Source organism: Stegostoma tigrinum, chromosome 38 (assembly GCF_030684315.1).
Source record: "Stegostoma tigrinum isolate sSteTig4 chromosome 38, sSteTig4.hap1, whole genome shotgun sequence".
Taxonomy (NCBI): Eukaryota; Metazoa; Chordata; class Chondrichthyes; order Orectolobiformes; family Stegostomatidae; genus Stegostoma; species Stegostoma tigrinum.
In genome coordinates this window covers 3,275,660-3,295,344 of record NC_081391.1, presented here as the reverse complement: position 1 = coordinate 3,295,344, position 19,685 = coordinate 3,275,660, and the positions used below count along the sequence as shown (strand labels likewise).

The window sequence follows — 19,685 nt, the reverse complement described above, 5'->3', positions numbered from 1 at the left end:
TTCTAGTGCTGCCTTTGCTCAGTCCAATATTGTTAGATTTTGCTGGCAGCCAGCATTTAATTCCCTAGAAATCCAAAGCCCCAGCCTAATTTGGGGACATGGATTCGAATCCTACCGTGGCAACTGACAGAATTTAAATTCAATTTTTAAAAAAACTTGGAGCTGAAAACCACTCTCCCTAATGGTGACTGTAAAATCATTGTTGTAAAAACACATCTGGTTCACTAACGTCCTTTCGGGAAGGAAATCTGCCATCCTTACCTAGTCTGGCCTTCATGTGATTCCAATTAGTAATCGTTGTCCTGGTCACTATCAATTCCAGATTCATCAACTAAATTTAAATTCCACTCACTGCCATGGGATTTGAACCCAAGTTCCCAGAACATTAATTAGGGATTTTTGAAAACGAGCCCAGTTACCATCTTTCCTCGGTGTTGTGTTGCTAATGAAAATCTAGGAGTCTGGTGAGTACAGTTAAAACATTACCTTTTGTTATGTATGTAAATAAAAGTTAACAATGTTTAACTGAGGCTTCATCTTGCCACCAGGCTGTAAGAGAGTGAGATTTCAGTCATCCTACATGGCACAGCATCACTTCCTGTGATGATGATGGATGGGTACCCAGTCTCGCGTGTCGCACAGTAAGTGCTTACACCACTCCCACGTCTCTGCTCTTTGTTTTAGGACCAAGTACAGTTACCACCAGAACCTGCAAAATCAGACTCTGTCTCTCCGATGGCAGCTAAGCAACCACCTGGAACAGGAGCTGGCCCAAGCCATGATCCTCAGAAAGTATCGCAACCATCTACTGGATGTGCTGGAGTGGGCCAATCAGATTGCAGAGAAACAAAGGTGCACCGCAATTGGCCGATTTGTGAGATGGTTGTATGTTGTTGCTCCCAGTTATGTCCTGTGTAATTCTTGACCCTGTAACTCGTCCTCCCCTCCTTCATGCCCTGCTGAGTGTGCTTCTTCTGGTCTGGGCTTTGTGATAGTGAAGCTGAGCAAGTTTCCAGGTGGAGCTGGGGCTCTGGCTATTTCCTCATCCTCCCTCGTCTAGTCCGAACTGTCTTCTCTCTAACTTGACTCATGGACACAAAGGAAGGGATGAGTGTTTGTGGGGCCCAGAGTACAGGGTAGGTGGCATCGTTCCAGATTACAAAGGAACCTCATCAAATACTGAGATAACAAGGTGTAGAGCTGGATGACACAGCAGGCCAAGCAGCATCAGAGGAGCGGGAAGGCTGACGTCAGAAAGAAGGGTCTAGGCCCGAAACAGCCAAGCAGCTTTTCTGGTCCTCTGATGCTGCTTGGCCTGCTGTGTTCATCCAGCTCCACACCTTGTTATCTCAGATTCTCCAGCATCTGCAGTTCCTACTATCTCTCCCATCAAATACTGCTCTTGTTTGCTGCAGAATTATCATTCAAGAGGGAGAGCTGTCCAAAAACCTCCGAGGGTTGGAAGATCTGAAGAAGATCTGGAGGCTACTCATCGAAGAAGAGAAAAGGTTGAGCCGGGAATTGAAGAGGTGCCCAGTGCAGAGTTAGAGTTTGAGAAAGCCTGACGAATGTTCACTCTATCCCCTCCTCCTCCTTCTCCTGGCTTCCCCTTTCTTCCTCCTTCCCTCTAACCTTCTCTTCTCCATCTTCTCCTCCCTGTCTCTTCCTTCATCTTCCCTCCTCCTCCTCCCCTCTCACCTTTACCAACTTTGGTTAGACATATTCCTAGAGGTTGTCCAATTGCCCGAACCTCTCCAACAGTTTTTAGACTCCATCTTCTCTATTTATCTAAGCAATAAAAGAAAGTCTTTAAAGAAAAATAAACTCAATCATTTGGTTGAAATCCCCTTTGGGTCCAGTGCAGTCCTGGAGGATTACCAAGTTCCTCTGGCCCAAGAAGGAAAAAACTCAAAATCTGTCAAAATTTCACTGCAGACATGACAATTTCCCCAAACATTCACATTTAGCAGCAAATCAATGATATTGTTTAGATGTGATGTTAAACTGAGATCCAGGAAAGCCGCTTTGATCAAAGGGCTGGGGATTGGCAGATAGAGTTTAATTTGGATAAATGTGAGGTATTGGATTTTGGTAAATTGAACAAGGGCAGTACTTATACAATGAAAAGCTGGGTATTGGGTAATGTTGTAGACCAGAGAGACCTAGGGATTCAGAGTCATAATACTTTGAAAGTTGTGTCACATGTAGACAGGGTGGTTAAGGAAGCATTTAGCACACTTGCCTTCATTGCTCAGAACTTAGACTACAGGAGTTGGGACGTCATGTTGAGGTTGCACAGGATGTTGGTGAGGTCTCTTCTGGTGTACTGTGTGCAGTTCTGGTCACCCAGTTATAGAATGCCTACTGGTATTTCTGGCCTCTAAGTACTGTATGGCTGCTAGTCCCTCATTGTTCAGAGAACATCTTTCTTCCTCAAACAACTCCAAGAGTCTCTTTATAACTCCAGCCAACAGAGAGATTGCCCCCTGATTCCCATTGAGTTTGGTTCTGCTCAACTTCCTTGACGACACATTCAATTATTACAGCAGGTTAAAGCTGGCCAACCTGAAAATGATCCATTTATCAAAACTCTCTGATCTTGTCCAACAAATCGTCTACCCATGTTAATGTGCCACACACTACATTATGAGCTTTTGTTTTGTGTATGTTTAATTTGAAAATGATAGAATCGTACAAATAGAGTCACGCGGCACGCAAACACGGACTGGGTCACGCGGCACGGAAACACGGACAGGGTAACGCGGCACGGAAACAGGGACTGGGTCACGCGATACGGAAACACGGACTGGGTCACGCAGCACGGAAACAGGGACTGGGTCACGCAGCACGGAAACAGGGACTGGGTCACGCGACACGGAAACAGGGACAGGGTCACGCGACACGGAAACACGGACTGGGTCACGCGACACGGAAACACGGACTGGGTCACGCGACACGGAAACAGGGACTGGGTCACGCGATACGGAAACACGGACTGGGTCACGCAGCACGGAAACAGGGACTGGGTCACGCGACACGGAAACACGGACAGGGTCACGCGACACGGAAACAGGGACAGGGTCACGCGACACGGAAACACGGACTGGGTCACGCGACACGGAAACACGGACTGGGTCACGCGACACGGAAACAGGGACTGGGCCACGCGGCACGGAAACACGGACTGGGTCACGCGACACGGAAACAGGGACTGGGTCACGCGGCACGGAAACACGGACTGGGCCACGCGGCACGGAAACACGGACTGGGTCACGCGACACGGAAACACGGACTGGGCCACGCGACACGGAAACAGGGACTGGGTCACGCGGCACGGAAACAGGGACTGGGTCACGCGACACGGAAACAGGGACAGTGTCACGCGACACGGAAACACGGACTGGGTCACGCGACACGGAAACAGGGACTGGGTCACGCGACACGGAAACACGGACTGGGTCACGCGACACGGAAACACGGACTGGGTCACGCGACACGGAAACACGGACTGGGTCACGCGACACGGAAACAGGGACTGGGTCACGCGGCACGGAAACACGGACTGGGCCACGCTGCACGGAAACAGGGACAGGGTCACGCGGCACGGAAACAGGGACTGGGTCACGCGACACGGAAACAGGGACTGGGCCACGCGACACGGAAACAGGGACTGGGCCACGCGACACGGAAACAGGGACTGGGTCACGCGACACGGAAACACGGGCTGGGTCACGCGGCACGGAAACACGGACTGGGTCACGCGACACGGAAACAGGGACTGGGTCACGCGACACGGAAACACGGACTGGGCCACGCGACACGGAAACACGGACTGGGCCACGCGGCACGGAAACACGGACTGGGTCACGCGACACGGAAACACGGACTGGGTCACGCGGCACGGAAACACGGACTGGGTCACGCGGCACGGAAACAGGGACAGGGTCACGCGACACGGAAACAGGGACAGGGTCACGCGACACGGAAACAGGGACTGGGTCACGCGACACGGAAACAGGGACTGGGTCACGCGACACGGAAACAGGGACTGGGTCACGCGGCACGGAAACACGGACTGGGTCACGCGGCACGGAAACACGGACTGGGCCACGCGGCACGGAAACACGGACTGGGCCACGCGGCACGGAAACACGGACAGGGTCACGCGGCACGGAAACACGGACAGGGTAACGCGGCACGGAAACAGGGACTGGGTCACGCGATACGGAAACACGGACTGGGTCACGCAGCACGGAAACAGGGACTGGGTCACGCGACACAGAAACACGGACAGGGTCACGCGGCACGGAAACAGGGACAGGGTCACGCGACACGGAAACAGGGACTGGGTCACGCGACACGGAAACACGGACTGGGTCACGCGACACGGAAACACGGACTGGGTCACGCGACACGGAAACAGGGACTGGGTCACGCGGCACGGAAACACGGACTGGGTCACGCGGCACGGAAACACGGACTGGGTCACGCGGCACGGAAACAGCGACTGGGCCACGCGGCACGGAAACACGGACTGGGTCACGCGACACGGAAACAGGGACTGGGTCACGCGGCACGGAAACACGGACTGGGTCACGCGGCACGGAAACACGGACTGGGTCACGCGACACGGATACAGGGACTGGGTCACGCGGCACGGAAACAGGGACTGGGTCACGCGGCACGGAAACAGGGACAGGGTCACGCGGCACGGAAACATGGACTGTGTCACGCGGCACGGAAACAGGGACTGGGTCACGCGACACGAAAACACGGACTGGGTCACGCGGCACGGAAACAGGGACAGGGTCACGCGGCACGGAAACACGGACTGGGTCACGCGACACGGAAACACGGACTGGGTCACGCGGCACGGAAACACGGACTGGGTCACGCTGCACGGAAACACGGACTGGGTCACGCGGCACGGAAACAGGGACTGGGTCACGCGACACGGAAACACGGACTGGGTCACGCGACACGGAAACACGGACAGGGTCACGCGACACGGAAACACGGACTGGGTCACGCGGCACGGAAACACGGACTGGGTCACGCGGCACGGAAACACGGACTGGGTCACGCGGCACGGAAACAGGGACTGGGTCACGCGGCACGGAAACAGGGACATGGTCACGCGACACGGAAACAGGGACAGGGTCACGCGACACGGAAACAGGGACTGGGTCACGCGACACGGAAACAGGGACTGGGTCACGCGACACGGAAACACGGACTGGGTCACGCGACACGGAAACACGGACTGGGTCACGCGACACGGAAACAGGGACTGGGTCACGCGGCACGGAAACACGGACTGGGTCACGCGACACGGAAACACGGACTGGGTCACGCGACACGGAAACAGGGACAGGGCCACGCGACACGGAAACAGGGACTGGGTCACGCGGCACGGAAACACGGACTGGGTCACGCGGCACGGAAACACGGACAGGGTCACGCGGCACGGAAACACGGACTGGGTCACGCGACACGGAAACACGGACTGGGTCACGCGACACGGAAACAGGGACTGGGTCACGCGGCACGGAAACACGGACTGGGTCACGCGGCACGGAAACACGGACAGGGTCACGCGGCACGGAAACAGGGACTGGGTCACGCGGCACGGAAACACGGATTGGGTCACGCGGCACGGAAACAGAGACTGGGTCACGCGGCACGGAAACACGGACTGGGTCACGCGACACGGAAACACGGACTGGGTCACGCGGCACGGAAACACGGACTGGGTCACGCGGCACGGAAACACGGACTGGGTCACGCGGCACGGAAACACGGACTGGGTCACGCGGCACGGAAACACGGACTGGGTCACGCGACACGGAAACAGGGACAGGGTCACTCAGCACGGAAACAGGGACAGGGTCACGCGACACGGAAACAGGGACAGGGTCACGCGACACGGAAACACGGACTGGGTCACGCGGCACGGAAACAGGGACTGGGTCACGCGGCACGGAAACAGGGACTGGGTCACGCGGCACGGAAACACGGACTGGGTCACGCGGCACAGAAACAGGGACTGGGTCACGCGGCACGGAAACACGGACAGGGTCACGCGACACGGAAACAGGGACAGGGTCACGCGACACGGAAACAGGGACAGGGTCACGCGACACGGAAACAGGGACAGGGTCACGCGACACGGAAACACGGACTGGGTCACGCGACACGGAAACACGGACTGGGTCACGCGGCACGGAAACACGGACTGGGTCACGCGACACGGAAACAGGGACTGGGTCACGCGACACGGAAACAGGGACTGGGTCACGCGGCACGGAAACACGGACTGGGTCACGCGACACGGAAACAGGGACAGGGTCACGCGACACGGAAACAGGGACAGGGCCACGCGACACGGAAACAGGGACTGGGTCACGCGGCACGGAAACACGGACTGGGTCACGCGGCACGGAAACACGGACAGGGTCACGCGGCACGGAAACACGGACTGGGTCACGCGACACGGAAACACGGACTGGGTCACGCGACACGGAAACAGGGACTGGGTCACGCGGCACGGAAACAGGGACAGGGTCACGCGACACGGAAACAGGGACAGGGTCACGCGGCACGGAAACACGGACTGGGTCACGCGACACGGAAACACGGACTGGGTCACGCGACACGGAAACACGGACTTGGTCACGCGGCACGGAAACAGGGACTGGGTCACGCGGCACGGAAACAGGGACTGGGTCACGCGGCACGGAAACACGGACAGAGTCACGCAGCACGGAAACACGGACTGGGTCACTCGACACGGAAACACGGACTGGGTCACGCGACACGGAAACAGGGACTGGGTCACGCGACACGGAAACAGGGACTGGGTCACGCGGCACGGAAACACGGACAGGGTCACGCGGCACGGAAACACGGACAGGGTCACGCGGCACGGAAACAGGGACTGGGTCACGCGGCACGGAAACACGGATTGGGTCACGCGGCACGGAAACAGAGACTGGGTCACGCGGCACGGAAACACGGACTGGGTCACGCGACACGGAAACACGGACTGGGTCACGCAGCACGGAAACAGGGACAGGGTCACGCGACACGGAAACAGGGACAGGGTCACGCGACACGGAAACACGGACTGGGTCACGCGGCACGGAAACAGGGACTGGGTCACGCGGCACGGAAACAGGGACTGGGTCACGCGGCACGGAAACACGGACAGGGTCACGCGACACGGAAACAGGGACAGGGTCACGCGACACGGAAACAGGGACTGGGTCACGCGACACGGAAACACGGACTGGGTCACGCGACACGGAAACACGGACTGGGTCACGCGGCACGGAAACACGGACTGGGTCACGCGACACGGAAACACGGACTGGGTCACGCGACACGGAAACAGGGACTGGGTCACGCGGCACGGAAACACGGACTGGGTCACGCGACACGGAAACAGGGACAGGGTCACGCGACACGGAAACAGGGACAGGGCCACGCGACACGGAAACAGGGACTGGGTCACGCGGCACGGAAACACGGACTGGGTCACGCGGCACGGAAACACGGACAGGGTCACACGGCACGGAAACACGGACTGGGTCACGCGACACGGAAACACGGACTGGGTCACGCGGCACGGAAACAGGGACTGGGTCACGCGGCACGGAAACAGGGACAGGGTCACGCGACACGGAAACAGGGACTGGGTCACGCGACACGGAAACAGGGACTGGGTCACGCGACACGGAAACAGGGACAGGGTCACGCGACACGCAAACAGGGACAGGGTCACGTGACACGGAAACAGGGACTGGGTCACGCGGCACGGAAACACGGACTGGGTCACGCGGCACGGAAACACGGACTGGGTCACGCGACACGGAAACAGGGACTGGGTCACGCGACACGGAAACAGGGACTGGGTCACGCGGCACGGAAACACGGACTGGGTCACGCGGCACGGAAACACGGACTGGGTCACGCGGCACGGAAACAGGGACAGGGTCACGCGACACGGAAACAGGGACAGGGTCACGCGGCACGGAAACAGGGACTGGGTCACGCGACACGGAAACAGGGACTGGGTCACGCGACACGGAAACACGGACAGGGTCACGCGACACGGAAACAGGGACAGGGTCACACGACACGGAAACAGGGACAGGGCCACGCGGCACAGAAACAGGGACAGGGTCACGCGACACGGAAACACGGACTGGGTCACGCGGCACAGAAACTCGGACTGGGTCACGCGACACGGAAACTGACCCTTCAGTCCAACCTGTCCACGTTGACCACATTTTCCGAACTAAACTAGTCCCACTTACCAGTTCTGAGGAAGGGTCACTGCACTTGAAATGTTAACTCCGAGTTTTTTCTTCACAGACGCTGCTGGACCTGCTGAGCTTTTGCAGCAATTTCTATTTTTGTTCCTGATTTACAGCATCCACAGTTCTCTCAGTGCCCACTTACCTGTGTTTGGCCCATATTCCTCCAACCTTTCCTCCTCATGTACCCATCCTTTTAAATCTTTTATGTTTTGTAATTCACCCAGCCTCCATCACTTCCTCTGGCAGTTCATTCCACATATGCACCACCCTCTGTGTGAAAACATTGCCCCTCAGGTCCCTTCTAAATCTTTCTCCTCTCATCTTAAACCTACGCTCCTTTAGTCTTAAACTCCCTTACCCTGGCGAAAAGACCTTGGCTGTTCATCCTATCCCCGCCCATCATGATTTTATTAACCTCCATAGGGTCACTTAACTTTCTAACTTCCCTTAACATCCTAAGCTCCAGTGAAAATAAGTCCCAGCTTATTCAGCCTCTCCTTCTTTCTCTTTAAACTATGTTCTCAAGTTGAAGATTCCCCAGGTGTAGAAACATCTTCTCAGGTCCTGACAAGCTTCCTCAGAAACTCTCCACTCTCTTGATGGGTGTTCTTTATAAAAAGTCACCATACTCATCCTCCAGGAAGAACCTGGTCTTCCATATGAAAGATGGGAATCCAACCATTAAACAAAGGAGCAGCTTCATCAGTGATTTACCCAGTTCCACTTAATACACTTTCCTAGGAATAACTTCAGATTTGAACACTTCAATTGATCCCTAGATTCAATGGCTTTGAAGGGAAGGAAGTGTTAGATTTCTAGATTAGATGATGGCTCATTGGTTAGCACTGCTGCCTCACAGTGCTGGGGACCTGGGTTTAATCACAGAGTGACTCTCTGTGTGGAGTCTACACATTCTCCCTGTGTCTGTGGGAGTTTCCTGTGGGTGCTCTGGTTTCCTCCCACGGTCCACAGATGAGCAGGGTAGGTGGATTGGCCATACTAAATTGCCGTAGTGTCCAGGGCCACGCAGGCTAGAAGGATTTGCCATGGGAATTGCAGGGTCATAGAGCAGTGAGGATGGGTCTGATTGGAATGCTGTTGAAAGGGTTGGTCCGGACTCAATGGGCTAAATGGCCTGCTTCCACACTGTAGAGTCTCTATGAGATCCTTCTTGATTATCACCCCTGAACTGCTTAATTTTAATCCTGTCTTATTCTGGACTCTTACACACACATGCTGGAATTTTTAAGGTAAAGCAGGAGTTGAGTTCTTACCTTTGAAACCTTTAAACAGAATTGGACATTGTGGAGGACTGAGTGCATTACTTCCACCTCCAATTCCATTTTGCATTAGTCCATGCCTTGTTTCCTTCCCTTTTTGTTTTTTTGTTACACTGCCTCTGGTGTGCAATTTGATTAATTGGGTGGTTGGTTAATTTGGTGATGAGTCTGTTTTCAAAAATCTCTTTCTCCAACCCTTTTTGGATTGAGTTCAGTCCCTTGACTTCCCCATCCTCGTTTTACTTTTATAATTATGACACTGCCCCCAGGCATTGTTTGTAATTAGGTGATTGGTTAATTTGGCAGCAGATTCTTAAAATAAACCTGGGTTCTTCCCGAGTGGAGATCTAGCTTCTGGACAGGGAAGGGTCCAAAATTATAGCTTTACACTAAAACACTTAAGAAATCTCTGAAGCCATAATATTGTCATATTCAAGGAATGGAAATCATCTGTTTGACATCCAATGCTCTGTTTCTCTTTATTCTTACATTGAATGTGAGCATAACTGGCATTCCCAGCATTGGTTGCCCATCCCTAGCTGCCTTTGATTGGTTGGTTTATTTGATTGGTTGTCTAGGCCATTTCAGAGGTCAGTTAAGGGTCAACCATGTTGCCACAGGTTTGGAGTCACATACAGGCTAGACAAGGTAAAGATTTCTTTCCCTAAAGGACATCAACGAACCAGATGGAGTTTTACGACTACTGACAATGGTTACATTGTTGCCGGGTGGCTTTTCTATTTCTAGGTTTAATTTAATTAAAATATCTCCATCTGCCATGGTGGGATTCAAACCATGTCCCCAGAACATTAGCTTGGTTCTGAGTGATTGCTCTAGTGGCACTGTCTCCCCTAAACTAAAATTCTTTACTACAGCACTATAGTATTCTATGTGTGCATGAAAAAAATCCATGACGTTAGTTTGAACATGACAATGATCCTCAATCCTGTTCATAAAATCACTGCGGTGAGGAAGTAGGTCATTCAGCCCATCAAGTTTACACCGATCCTCAAAAGAGCATCCTATTCTGACCCTACCCCTGCATTTCCCACAGCTAATCCATCTGGCCTGCACATCCCTGGACACTACAAGCAATTTAGCACAGCCAGTCTAGCTAACCCATACATCTTTAGACTGTGAGAGGATACTAGAGCACCCATTGGAAACCTACGCAATGTGCAAACTCCAGACAGTCACCTGAGGGTGGGATCAAACTTGTGTCCCTGGTGCGGTAAGGCAGCAGTGCTAACCACTGCGCCACCATGTCCTGCCATTCAACATGATCTTGATTGATCAGACTGTGGGCCTAAGTCCATTTTCCTGTCCATCTGCAGCCCCTGACTATCAAAAATCTTCGTTTGCCTTTTCCATTTCCTTAATAACCAACAACAGCTCTTTTAACCAGGATAATAAAATGTGAAGCTGGATGAACACAGCAGGCCAAGCAGCATCTCAGGAGCACAAAAGCTGACGTTTCGGGCTCTCTGATGAAGGGTCTAGGCCCGAAACGTCAGCTTTTGTGCTCCTGAGATGCTGCTTGGCCTGCTGTGTTCATCCAGCCTCACATTTTATTATCTTGGAATTCTCCAGCATCTGCAGTTCCCATTATCTCTGATAGCTCTTTTAACCATCTCACTTTCAATCCCTCCATTTACTCCCTATCTGTGTACATACTTTGCCCCCCTCCAATCCCAGCCTCTTTAGCAGCACCCATTCTGATTGCACCATTGTCAACAACATTCCTCCTAGATTCTGGAATTGCTTCCGATAGACCTTTTCTCCCGCCCCCTTCCTGCTGGATAGTTGACATTCGCTTTAGCCAATTAGTGTAAGAAATAGGCGGGGAAGCGGTTGATTGATGTCCCTGTTTTCCAGTCCGGGCGAAGGATGGGCGGGATAAAAGCCGATTGGTACGCAGTTGCACCAATCAGTTTGAGGATTGGTGATTTATTGACGTTCATTTTATCCAATTAGTCTAAGGGAGCGATGATGGCCACGCCCACTACGAGCTGATTGACATCAACTTTCACCAATCACGATGGGAAAGGCGGGTTGATAATTGACATCCGTTGTTTGCACTCGGTGTAATTAAGAGGCAGGATATCCGCCGGGATGCGATGTTTGACGTTGAAGGTAGCCTATCACTGCAAAGAATAAGAATATCAGTTGTGACTGACAGTCATATTGACCAATCAATACCGAGACTGGTCAGTCGTCCCACCCGCCACCTGCGGTTTGGGACCAATCAGCAAACAGGCGGGTCGGACGGGGTGAAGATGGCGGCGACGGCGGCCGGGGCCGGCCGTGTGATGGGTACCGTCAAGGTGGTGAAACCGTTTATGTCACGGAATCAGAGCGAAGCTAAACGCCGGGTGCGAGAGCTTTATCGAGCCTGGTACCGGGAGGTGCCCAACACCAGTAAGGAGCGGGGGTGTGCTGCTGCGGGGGCAAGTGGCCGGAGCCTCGGGCCGGTCACTGGGGGCTGTCCGGCAGGAGCTGGCCTTCCCTCCCAATGTCGGCGCTGAGCTGGGGGTCATCCGGGAGCTGGAGACATCACAGCTCGACCGTGCGTGTGTGGGATTGGGGTGGGGTGGTACCTGACATCATTTCATTCCTATAGCGCCGTACGCTTTTTCCTTTACTGAATGAAATGGTTCGGACTCTATCGGCCATTCCGCCCCTCGAGATGATCACACCCTCCAAGACCCGACTCCAACGTGCTACTGCCCCAAATCCCGTAACGCCCTCTGGGCACCTTCCAAACCCGTGACCTCTGCCACCTGGAAGGACAGGGGAACACTATCAACTGCAAGTTCCCCTACAAGCCACACACCATCCTGACTTGGGAAATATTATCACTGTTCCTTCAGTGTCATTGGGTCAGAAACCTGCAACTGCCTCCCTCAGTCAGTGTGGTGTCCCTACCCCCAGGAATACAGTTTCAAGAAGGCAACTTACCATTCACCTTCTCCAAGGGCACTAACTTGATCCTGCCAGCAACGCTCACGTCCAGTGAATGAATAATACAAAGAAAATCTGGCCTCTGATGAAGGGTCTAGGCTCGAAACGTCAGCTTTTGTGCTCCTGAGATGCTGCTTGTCCTGCTGTGTTCATCCAGCTACACACTTTGTTATCTTGCCCTCACAAAATGTTCCTTTTGGTATCCAGTCAGCCAAACCATGTCTTTTACTGTGTGCTTTTATAAAAGACCTGTTGGGTTTTTTTTAATCTTTGCTGCTCTTGGATCTTGCCTGCACTTTCAATATTTAGTCTAATTTCTTATTATGTCATTAATATTTTGGTCATAAGACTCCATTGATTGTGTTTTAACAACTTATTTATGTAGCACTTTGACATATAAAATGTACCAATGAGCTTTTCAAGAGCATTTCAAAAGAAAATATGACAAAATGAGATATTATGTCAGATGATTAAAAGCTTGGTCAAAGAGATAGCTTTTAAAGAACATTTAAGAGAAAAGTAGGTCAAAGAGATTTGGGAAGAGACTTCTAGAATGTGGACATGGTAGTATGGTGGTGGCAAAGCAACTGAACGTAGCTTGGTTCAAATTGGAATGGAGCAGCTGGAACTGAATTTCATCAGTGTCCATGTGAAACTTGAACTCTAGCTGTGAAGATGGGATTTTGTCTTCGTAAGGTCAATGCCGGGAGCATTCCTAGCAATATTGCCTTGGAAAATGGTCCTGAGTGCTTTGTGGATGGTGAGGGTAGGGTCAAATAGGTTTTTCTCTCTCGATGCTTTCACCACCTATTCCAGGTCTGATAAGTCCTTCATGATTTGACCAGCTCAATCATTCTTTTAAAATCCTTTATTTGGGGTTTGTGCCTTTATTATCCTCAGTACATCTTCCAGGCAATATTAAATGTGGAGGAAAAACTGATTCTTAAGCTGAGGGAGGGTAGTGGGTGGTAGGTGGTCATCAGCTGGAGGTATCCTTGCCTCCATTTGATCTTGTGCTCTAAGAGGATTTGGGGTCAGAAATCAATGTTGAGGACTCCCAGGGCCACAACCTTCTGACCACTGTGTAGCTGCCTCTGCTTCTGTCCTGCCACAGGACAGACTTAGGAATGATAATGGAGGAGTCTGGGGCATTGGATACAACATACTATTTCTGCAGTTATGACTGTGACATGCTGTTGCTTGACCAGTTTTGGTTTTCTAAACAAGTCAAACATCTGGCTGATCATAAACAGTTTCTGGAACTGGTGAGATGAAATATCCTGTAACCTACTGGTACTTCAAAACAATAGACAGTGTGTAAAGCAGGCAGGAGAGAAAGAAATAGAGCAGACCTCGAGAGGGTCAGATGAAGTGTTAGGATGTGGAGTGTAAACACTGGTGGGCAGCAGCTAGACTGGAAGATCTGTTTCTGTATATTAAATGTAACTGTTCTGGGAGATGGAACTCTGCAATATTTGACTGGATCTAACATTTAATTCTTTCTACAGTACAGAAGTTCCACCTGGATATCTCAGTAAAACAGGGACGAGATAAGGTGCGGGAAATGTTCATGAAAAACGCCCATGTCACTGACCCCCGGATTATCGACCTGCTGGTGATAAAGGTCTCGAATTCTGTAATTGCATGGAGAAACTGACAATATGTTGGAAAGCATTGTGCAGCAGGAGGTTACACATAGAGTCATAGACCTGTACAGCAGGAAACAGATCCTTTGTCCAAGTCATTTATGCTGACTAGGTATCCTAAATTAACCTAGTCCCATTTGGCCCATATCCCATTAAACCTTCCCATTCAGATGCCTTTTAAATGTTGTACCAGCCTCCATCACTTTGGCAGCTCATTCCATACATGCAACACCCTCTGTATGAAACAGTTATTCCTTAGGTCCCTTTAATCTTTCGCCTCACCTTCAACGATGGCCCTCTAGTTTTGGATTCCCCTACCCTGGAAAAAGAACTTGGCTATTTACCCTATCTATGCCCCTCATGTTATTATAAACTTCTGTAAGGTCATTCCTTAGTGTCCAATGCGCTAGGGAAAATAGCCCCAGCCTATTCAGCCTCTCCTTATAGCTCAAACCTTCCGACCCTGGCAACATCCTTGTAATCTTTTCTGAACCCTTTCAAGTTTCACAACATCCAACAGCAGGGAGACCAGAATTAAAGGAAGTATTCCAAAAGCGGCCTAACAAATGTTCTTTACAGCCCCAACGTGACCTCCCAACTCCTATACTCAGTGTGCTGACCAATAAAGATAAGCATACCTAACACTTTTGTAAATGTTAGAAATAGTAGTCACAGTTTTGTCATCATCCATACCTGAAAGTGTGAATAGGTATTTGATGTTGCTGAACTGGGAGCCATTGAGCACAGAGGTGATAGATGAACAGGATTCTGCGCATCAGAGGCATTGAACCTATTATTTACATATCCTGGTATCATGAGGGCCCCTACCACAATTCTGAAACAACATCAACCGATATCTCACATAGCATTCACGATATACCAGCCTTCACGGGTGACTAGCTCCTAATGGAAATGACCTCCCTCTTGTCAGTCTGGTCATAGCGAGGCCACCTCCAGCATGTTTTTCCCTCCTACTCCTGCATCTTTGCCTCTAAATTCCCTAAATAACTGTCCTTGACCCTTTCATCTTCCTGATGTGTGCTGTCACTTCCATGATTTTCTGTGATATGGGGATGGTTTCTGCAGCTCCTGTTTGCTTCTCTTGTTCAAACTTGCAACCATCGATGAGCTGCAGTTTCTTTATTAAAATGCAGTGAAGCCCAACCTGTCATCTTTGAGTTGACAGAAACTCCAAATGCTTGTGATCACTGTCATCCCCACCCCAATCTTTGGGATTTTAGGTTGAAAAAGACTGTTCATAACTGAAGTATCTTCTCTTCCAGCACTTCATTTCCTGTCTATCATCAAGACTGTGTTTACTTTTACTTCCAAAGCCTGTGTCTCTGTCCCTGCCTCAGTATGTCTGCTGAAGTCCCCTTCCAGATGTGACTGCCTTGGATGACCTTTCATCCTCCACCCTCTAAACTTTAGATCTTTGTAAACTCTGCCGTCCATATCTCAACACGTTTAATGTTGAGAGAGAGCGTCACAGACACAGTTTGGCTGTGTGAGGGCTTGGAAAAAGTACATTCTCTCAGCAAGAGAGTATTGAGAAAGCAAGCCCTAGAATAAAATAACAATAGTGCAGGAATGAGAGAAAAATAAATACAGGGACAAGTCTGAAAAACGTTGTCATGGTTGCACAGAGGGAACCTGAGGAAAGTAAGTGGTATTTAATTTTATCCACACATTTTAAATATAGACCACTCTTTCCTATTCAAAAAATTAGGGTGTCATATTACAGCTGTACAGGACATTGGTTGGGCTGCTTTTGGAATACTGTGTTCAATTTTGGTCTCTCGGCTATAGGAACGATTTTGTTAAACTGAAAGGATTCAGAAAAGATTTGTGTATTGCTGTGATTGGAAGGTTTGAACTGTGGGGAGAAGCTGAATAAGCTGGAGCTATTTTCCCCAGAATGTCAGAAGTTGAAGGGTAACCTTATGGAGGATTGTAACATCATGAGGGATATTGATAGGATGCATAACCAAGGCGTTTCTCTCCTCCTCCTCCTCCCCCCTGGGGGGGGGGGGGGGGGGGGGGGGAAGAATCCAAAACTAGAGGGCATAGGTTTAAGGTGAGAGGGGAAAGATTCAAAAAGGGACCTTGGGATCAACCTTTTAATGGAGGATAGTGCTTGTATGGAACAAACTGCCAGAGAGAGAGAGAGAGAGAGAGAGAGAGAGAGAGAGAGAGAGAGAGAGAGAGAGAGAGAGAGAGAGAGACTTGTACAATTACTATACTTAAGGTATCTGGATGGGTATATGAATAGGAGAGGTTTAGAGATATATGGCCCAAATGCTGGCAAATAGGACTAGATTAATTTAGGATACCTGGTCAGCACAGATGAGTTGGACTAAAGGGTCTGTTTCTGTGCTATACAACTGACTCTATAATGCTAATTATTAAGTGTTTGCTTGATAGTACAGAATTTAAATGTCTCTAAAGGAAGTACACGGTTGAAGCTTATAGTCTAACACTTATTTCAAAATAGGGCACTGCTCTTAGTAGAATATGCCCACACCTTGCAGCTTTCTCCAAGGCTAATCCCTGTGACCAATCAGTCAGCTTGTTTGATGTGGATTTCTTTGGATAACTAAAACAGTAAATAGTTCCTGCATGTATTGCCAATCAGCACCTTCTTCCCATGATGTATAAATTATTCTTCCCATTATGAAAGGGGCTATCTTGTGTTGCAATGGTAGAGACCCTACGCCTGAACTGAGGGGCCTTGAATCCAGAGGTGTGGAAAAACATCTGAGCAAGTTGATTAGAACAGTAGATTCTTTTGTAAAAGTTGGTTTTTTTGATTGTCCTGATGAATGTCAGATGAAAAGGTTTGACTGCAGCACCTTTTAATTTTGTTAAACAGCAAGTAAAAATAAATCAAGTATGATTTAACATTAATCACCTAAGTGTTACTGAGACCACAGATGATTCTACTGTTCTTTAAGCTTCTGCCAGTGATAAATGAAAAGATTAGCAATGGCAGCACAGCTGTTGTGGTTAGAGATAGTAGGAACTGCAGATGCTGAAGAATGAGATAAAAGGTGTAGAGCTGGATGAACACCGCAGGCCAAGCAGCATCAGAGGATCAGGAAGGGTGACGTTTCGGGTCTAGACCCTTCAGAAATTTCTGAAGAAGAGTGTAGGCCCAAAACGTCAGCTTGCCTGCTGTGTTCATCCAGCTGTACACCTTGTTATCTAGCTATTGTGGTTGCTATGGACAGTGAAACTGTCCTGGATAACAATACCTGTACAAAATACCTGTTGATACTCCAGAATAAATCTACAAGAGGGTGTATGGGACTATCCAGCAGCAATATATATAAGGTATAAGGAGTTGAGGGTGCTGGGTGAATAAATCAGAAATGTCATAGCCAAACATGATTTGATCACTTGAAGTGACAATGACCTCAGCAATCAAAACCAGCCCTGATTCAAAGGTATTGGATACTGTGGTGCAAATGGAGGCAAGTGGAAAGTGGAGGCCTATACCCAGTTGATCCTGATGTGGCTTAAACCAAAGACTCAAGATCAGAGGTAGACTAGCAAAAGAAAATGTCAGGAACTTGATAAATTAGAAAGCAGGACCAATTGGCTTGCCAGCTTAATGAGGGAGCAAAGCATGAATTGATTGGCATTAGATCAGCAGAACATGTGTACTGACACTATAGGGTTGGGTAAGAGAAGTAACTACAGGCAAACATCCAGGCAATAGTATGAATGTCATATGGTCTGAGATAACTGACAACAATAAAAAACAGAAGTGGGAAGAGTTCAAAAATGAATACAAGATAAACATATTCAACCAAAACCAAGGATGGACAAGCTGATGAACAGAAGGGGAAATGTTGGAGCTAAAATGAACAGAAAAAGTCAAACAGTAAGTTAATTGACAAGGTTGGTTGGCTCACCGAGTTGGTTTGTTGTTCTGCAGATGTTTCATTACCCTGCTGGGTAACATCCTCACTGCAGCCTCCAGTGAAGTGTCTGTTTTCCTGCCTGGTTTATAAACCCTAGTGGAGTGTATATGGGGTTGAGTTCTAATGTTTATCAATGTATTATTATCAGTAAACAAATAGAACTCGACCCCCATTTACACTCCATGAAGGAAAACCAAAAGTGAGGCAATCCAGCTCAGACTAGTTTTAAAACCAGGCGGGAAAACAGACACTTCGTTGGAGGCTCCACTGTTAACCAGCACGGTAACAAAACTTCTGTGGAACAAACCAGCTCGGTGAGCCAACCAACCTCAACACCCACAACTCTGGCTACAGATCTAGTCAAACCTCAGTGACAGTTTTAAAAAAGTGACAAAAAGGAAAACTAAAAGTTTGGGAAAGAGAAGAAGACAAAGGAATTTAAAAACTTAAATTAGTCCTGAATGTCCAAATAAATAGCTTTCAATTGATATTAGGCAAATAGTTTGGAATTGATTCAAAGCAGGAGATAGCGGGCAGTAGATTTACTTTTGGCCACCTTTTCTGCCTGGTTCTTTGATCACTCATGTAATTGACTTTTCCCCCCCCCCCAGGGTAAACTGGATCTTGAAGAAACTATAAAAGTTTGGAAGCAGCGGACACACATCATGCGTTACTTCCATGAGACAGAAACACCCCGACCCACAGATTTCCTATCCAGATTCTACACTGGGCATGATGTGTGAATTGTAAAATAAATGTATTCAGAAATAATTAAGAAATAAAATGGATTTAATAGTCTAATTCTAGGGAGCTTGGTGGTTTCTCCTGTGTGGTCTGATTACTGAGAATGATACCATTAGACGATTGCAGATATTTTCTTACATTTCCTTTAATTAGTGTTGCAATGTTTTCCTAATGGCAGAGGGAGAGGTCAGATGGAGTAGGTCACATCTGCCAAGGCTCAGTAATGTTCTTGCCTCTTAAGTGATTTATGCTCTATTTTTGGACTACTAGCAGTCTTGTTGATGGTGCTATCTTTCAGATGAGAAATTGAAGTGAGGCTGTACCACAGCAACTACTTCAAGACTAGGACTTTCTGGAATTGTGAAATGCATTTTCTTAAAAAAAGAAAAGCAGTTTGGGTCCTTTGGACATAACTGTAGAAGTATAATACTTATACACTATCTTTAACACTGAGCAAGGCTCATCTCCAGTTTCCTGGGAGCTGGTTGCAATTACACACGTGCACCTAGTAAATTCATTTGTGGGGGCTGTAACAAATCAGGAAACTCATGTGAACTGTGTTACTTGAGGATATCAGCACAGTGTAAGTGTGTGACCATCTCAAGGACAGATGTTGCAGAAGGTGTTGTGTGATACTTAAGAGGTTACTGAATGGCTCCCAATATCAGGTGATTAAAAGCCTAGTTACAGCATTGAACAAGTTTAGAAAATTACAACCTCCCATCACTTGCATGCAGGTAAATATATGGAAGGGGACAAGCAAAACAATTTTACAAATGGACATTTTTTAAAATTGGAAACAACAAA

The 19,685-nt window shown here is 49.4% G+C and overlaps 2 protein-coding genes across 2 annotated transcripts in view; both read left to right on the top strand.

The window, feature by feature from the left end:
* mcm5 (minichromosome maintenance complex component 5) overlaps positions 1-1,752 on the top strand; it is a 28,965-nt gene extending 27,213 nt beyond the window's left edge. The window contains exons 16-17 of the mRNA XM_048521636.2: positions 685-852; positions 1,416-1,752. Of these exons, the coding sequence (XP_048377593.1) occupies positions 685-852; positions 1,416-1,565 (318 nt within the window). The 3' untranslated portion in view covers positions 1,566-1,752. The remainder of the gene's footprint in view (positions 1-684; positions 853-1,415) is intronic.
* Positions 1,753-11,839: 10,087 nt separating this feature from the next.
* On the top strand, positions 11,840-18,935 carry ndufa6 (NADH:ubiquinone oxidoreductase subunit A6). Its single transcript, XM_048521174.2, has 3 exons — positions 11,840-12,019; positions 14,071-14,186; positions 18,746-18,935. Exons 1-3 carry the CDS (start codon positions 11,878-11,880, stop codon positions 18,875-18,877), a joined length of 390 nt encoding a protein of 129 aa, XP_048377131.1. The 5' UTR covers positions 11,840-11,877; the 3' UTR covers positions 18,878-18,935.
* The last annotated feature ends 750 nt before the right edge of the window (positions 18,936-19,685 follow it).

What these genes read in the sequence shown, in the direction of transcription:
- ndufa6 (XM_048521174.2), top strand. Translation starts at nt 11,878, where the DNA reads ATGGCGGCGACGGCGGCCGGGGCCGGCCGTGTGATGGGTACCGTCAAG. An exon ending in CCGGGAGGTGCCCAACACCA is followed by an intron (nt 12,020 to 14,070) that starts GTAAGGAGCGGG and finishes TTCTTTCTACAG; the next exon opens with TACAGAAGTTCCACCTGGAT. An exon ending in TCGACCTGCTGGTGATAAAG is followed by an intron (nt 14,187 to 18,745) that starts GTCTCGAATTCT and finishes CCCCCCCCCCAG; the next exon opens with GGTAAACTGGATCTTGAAGA.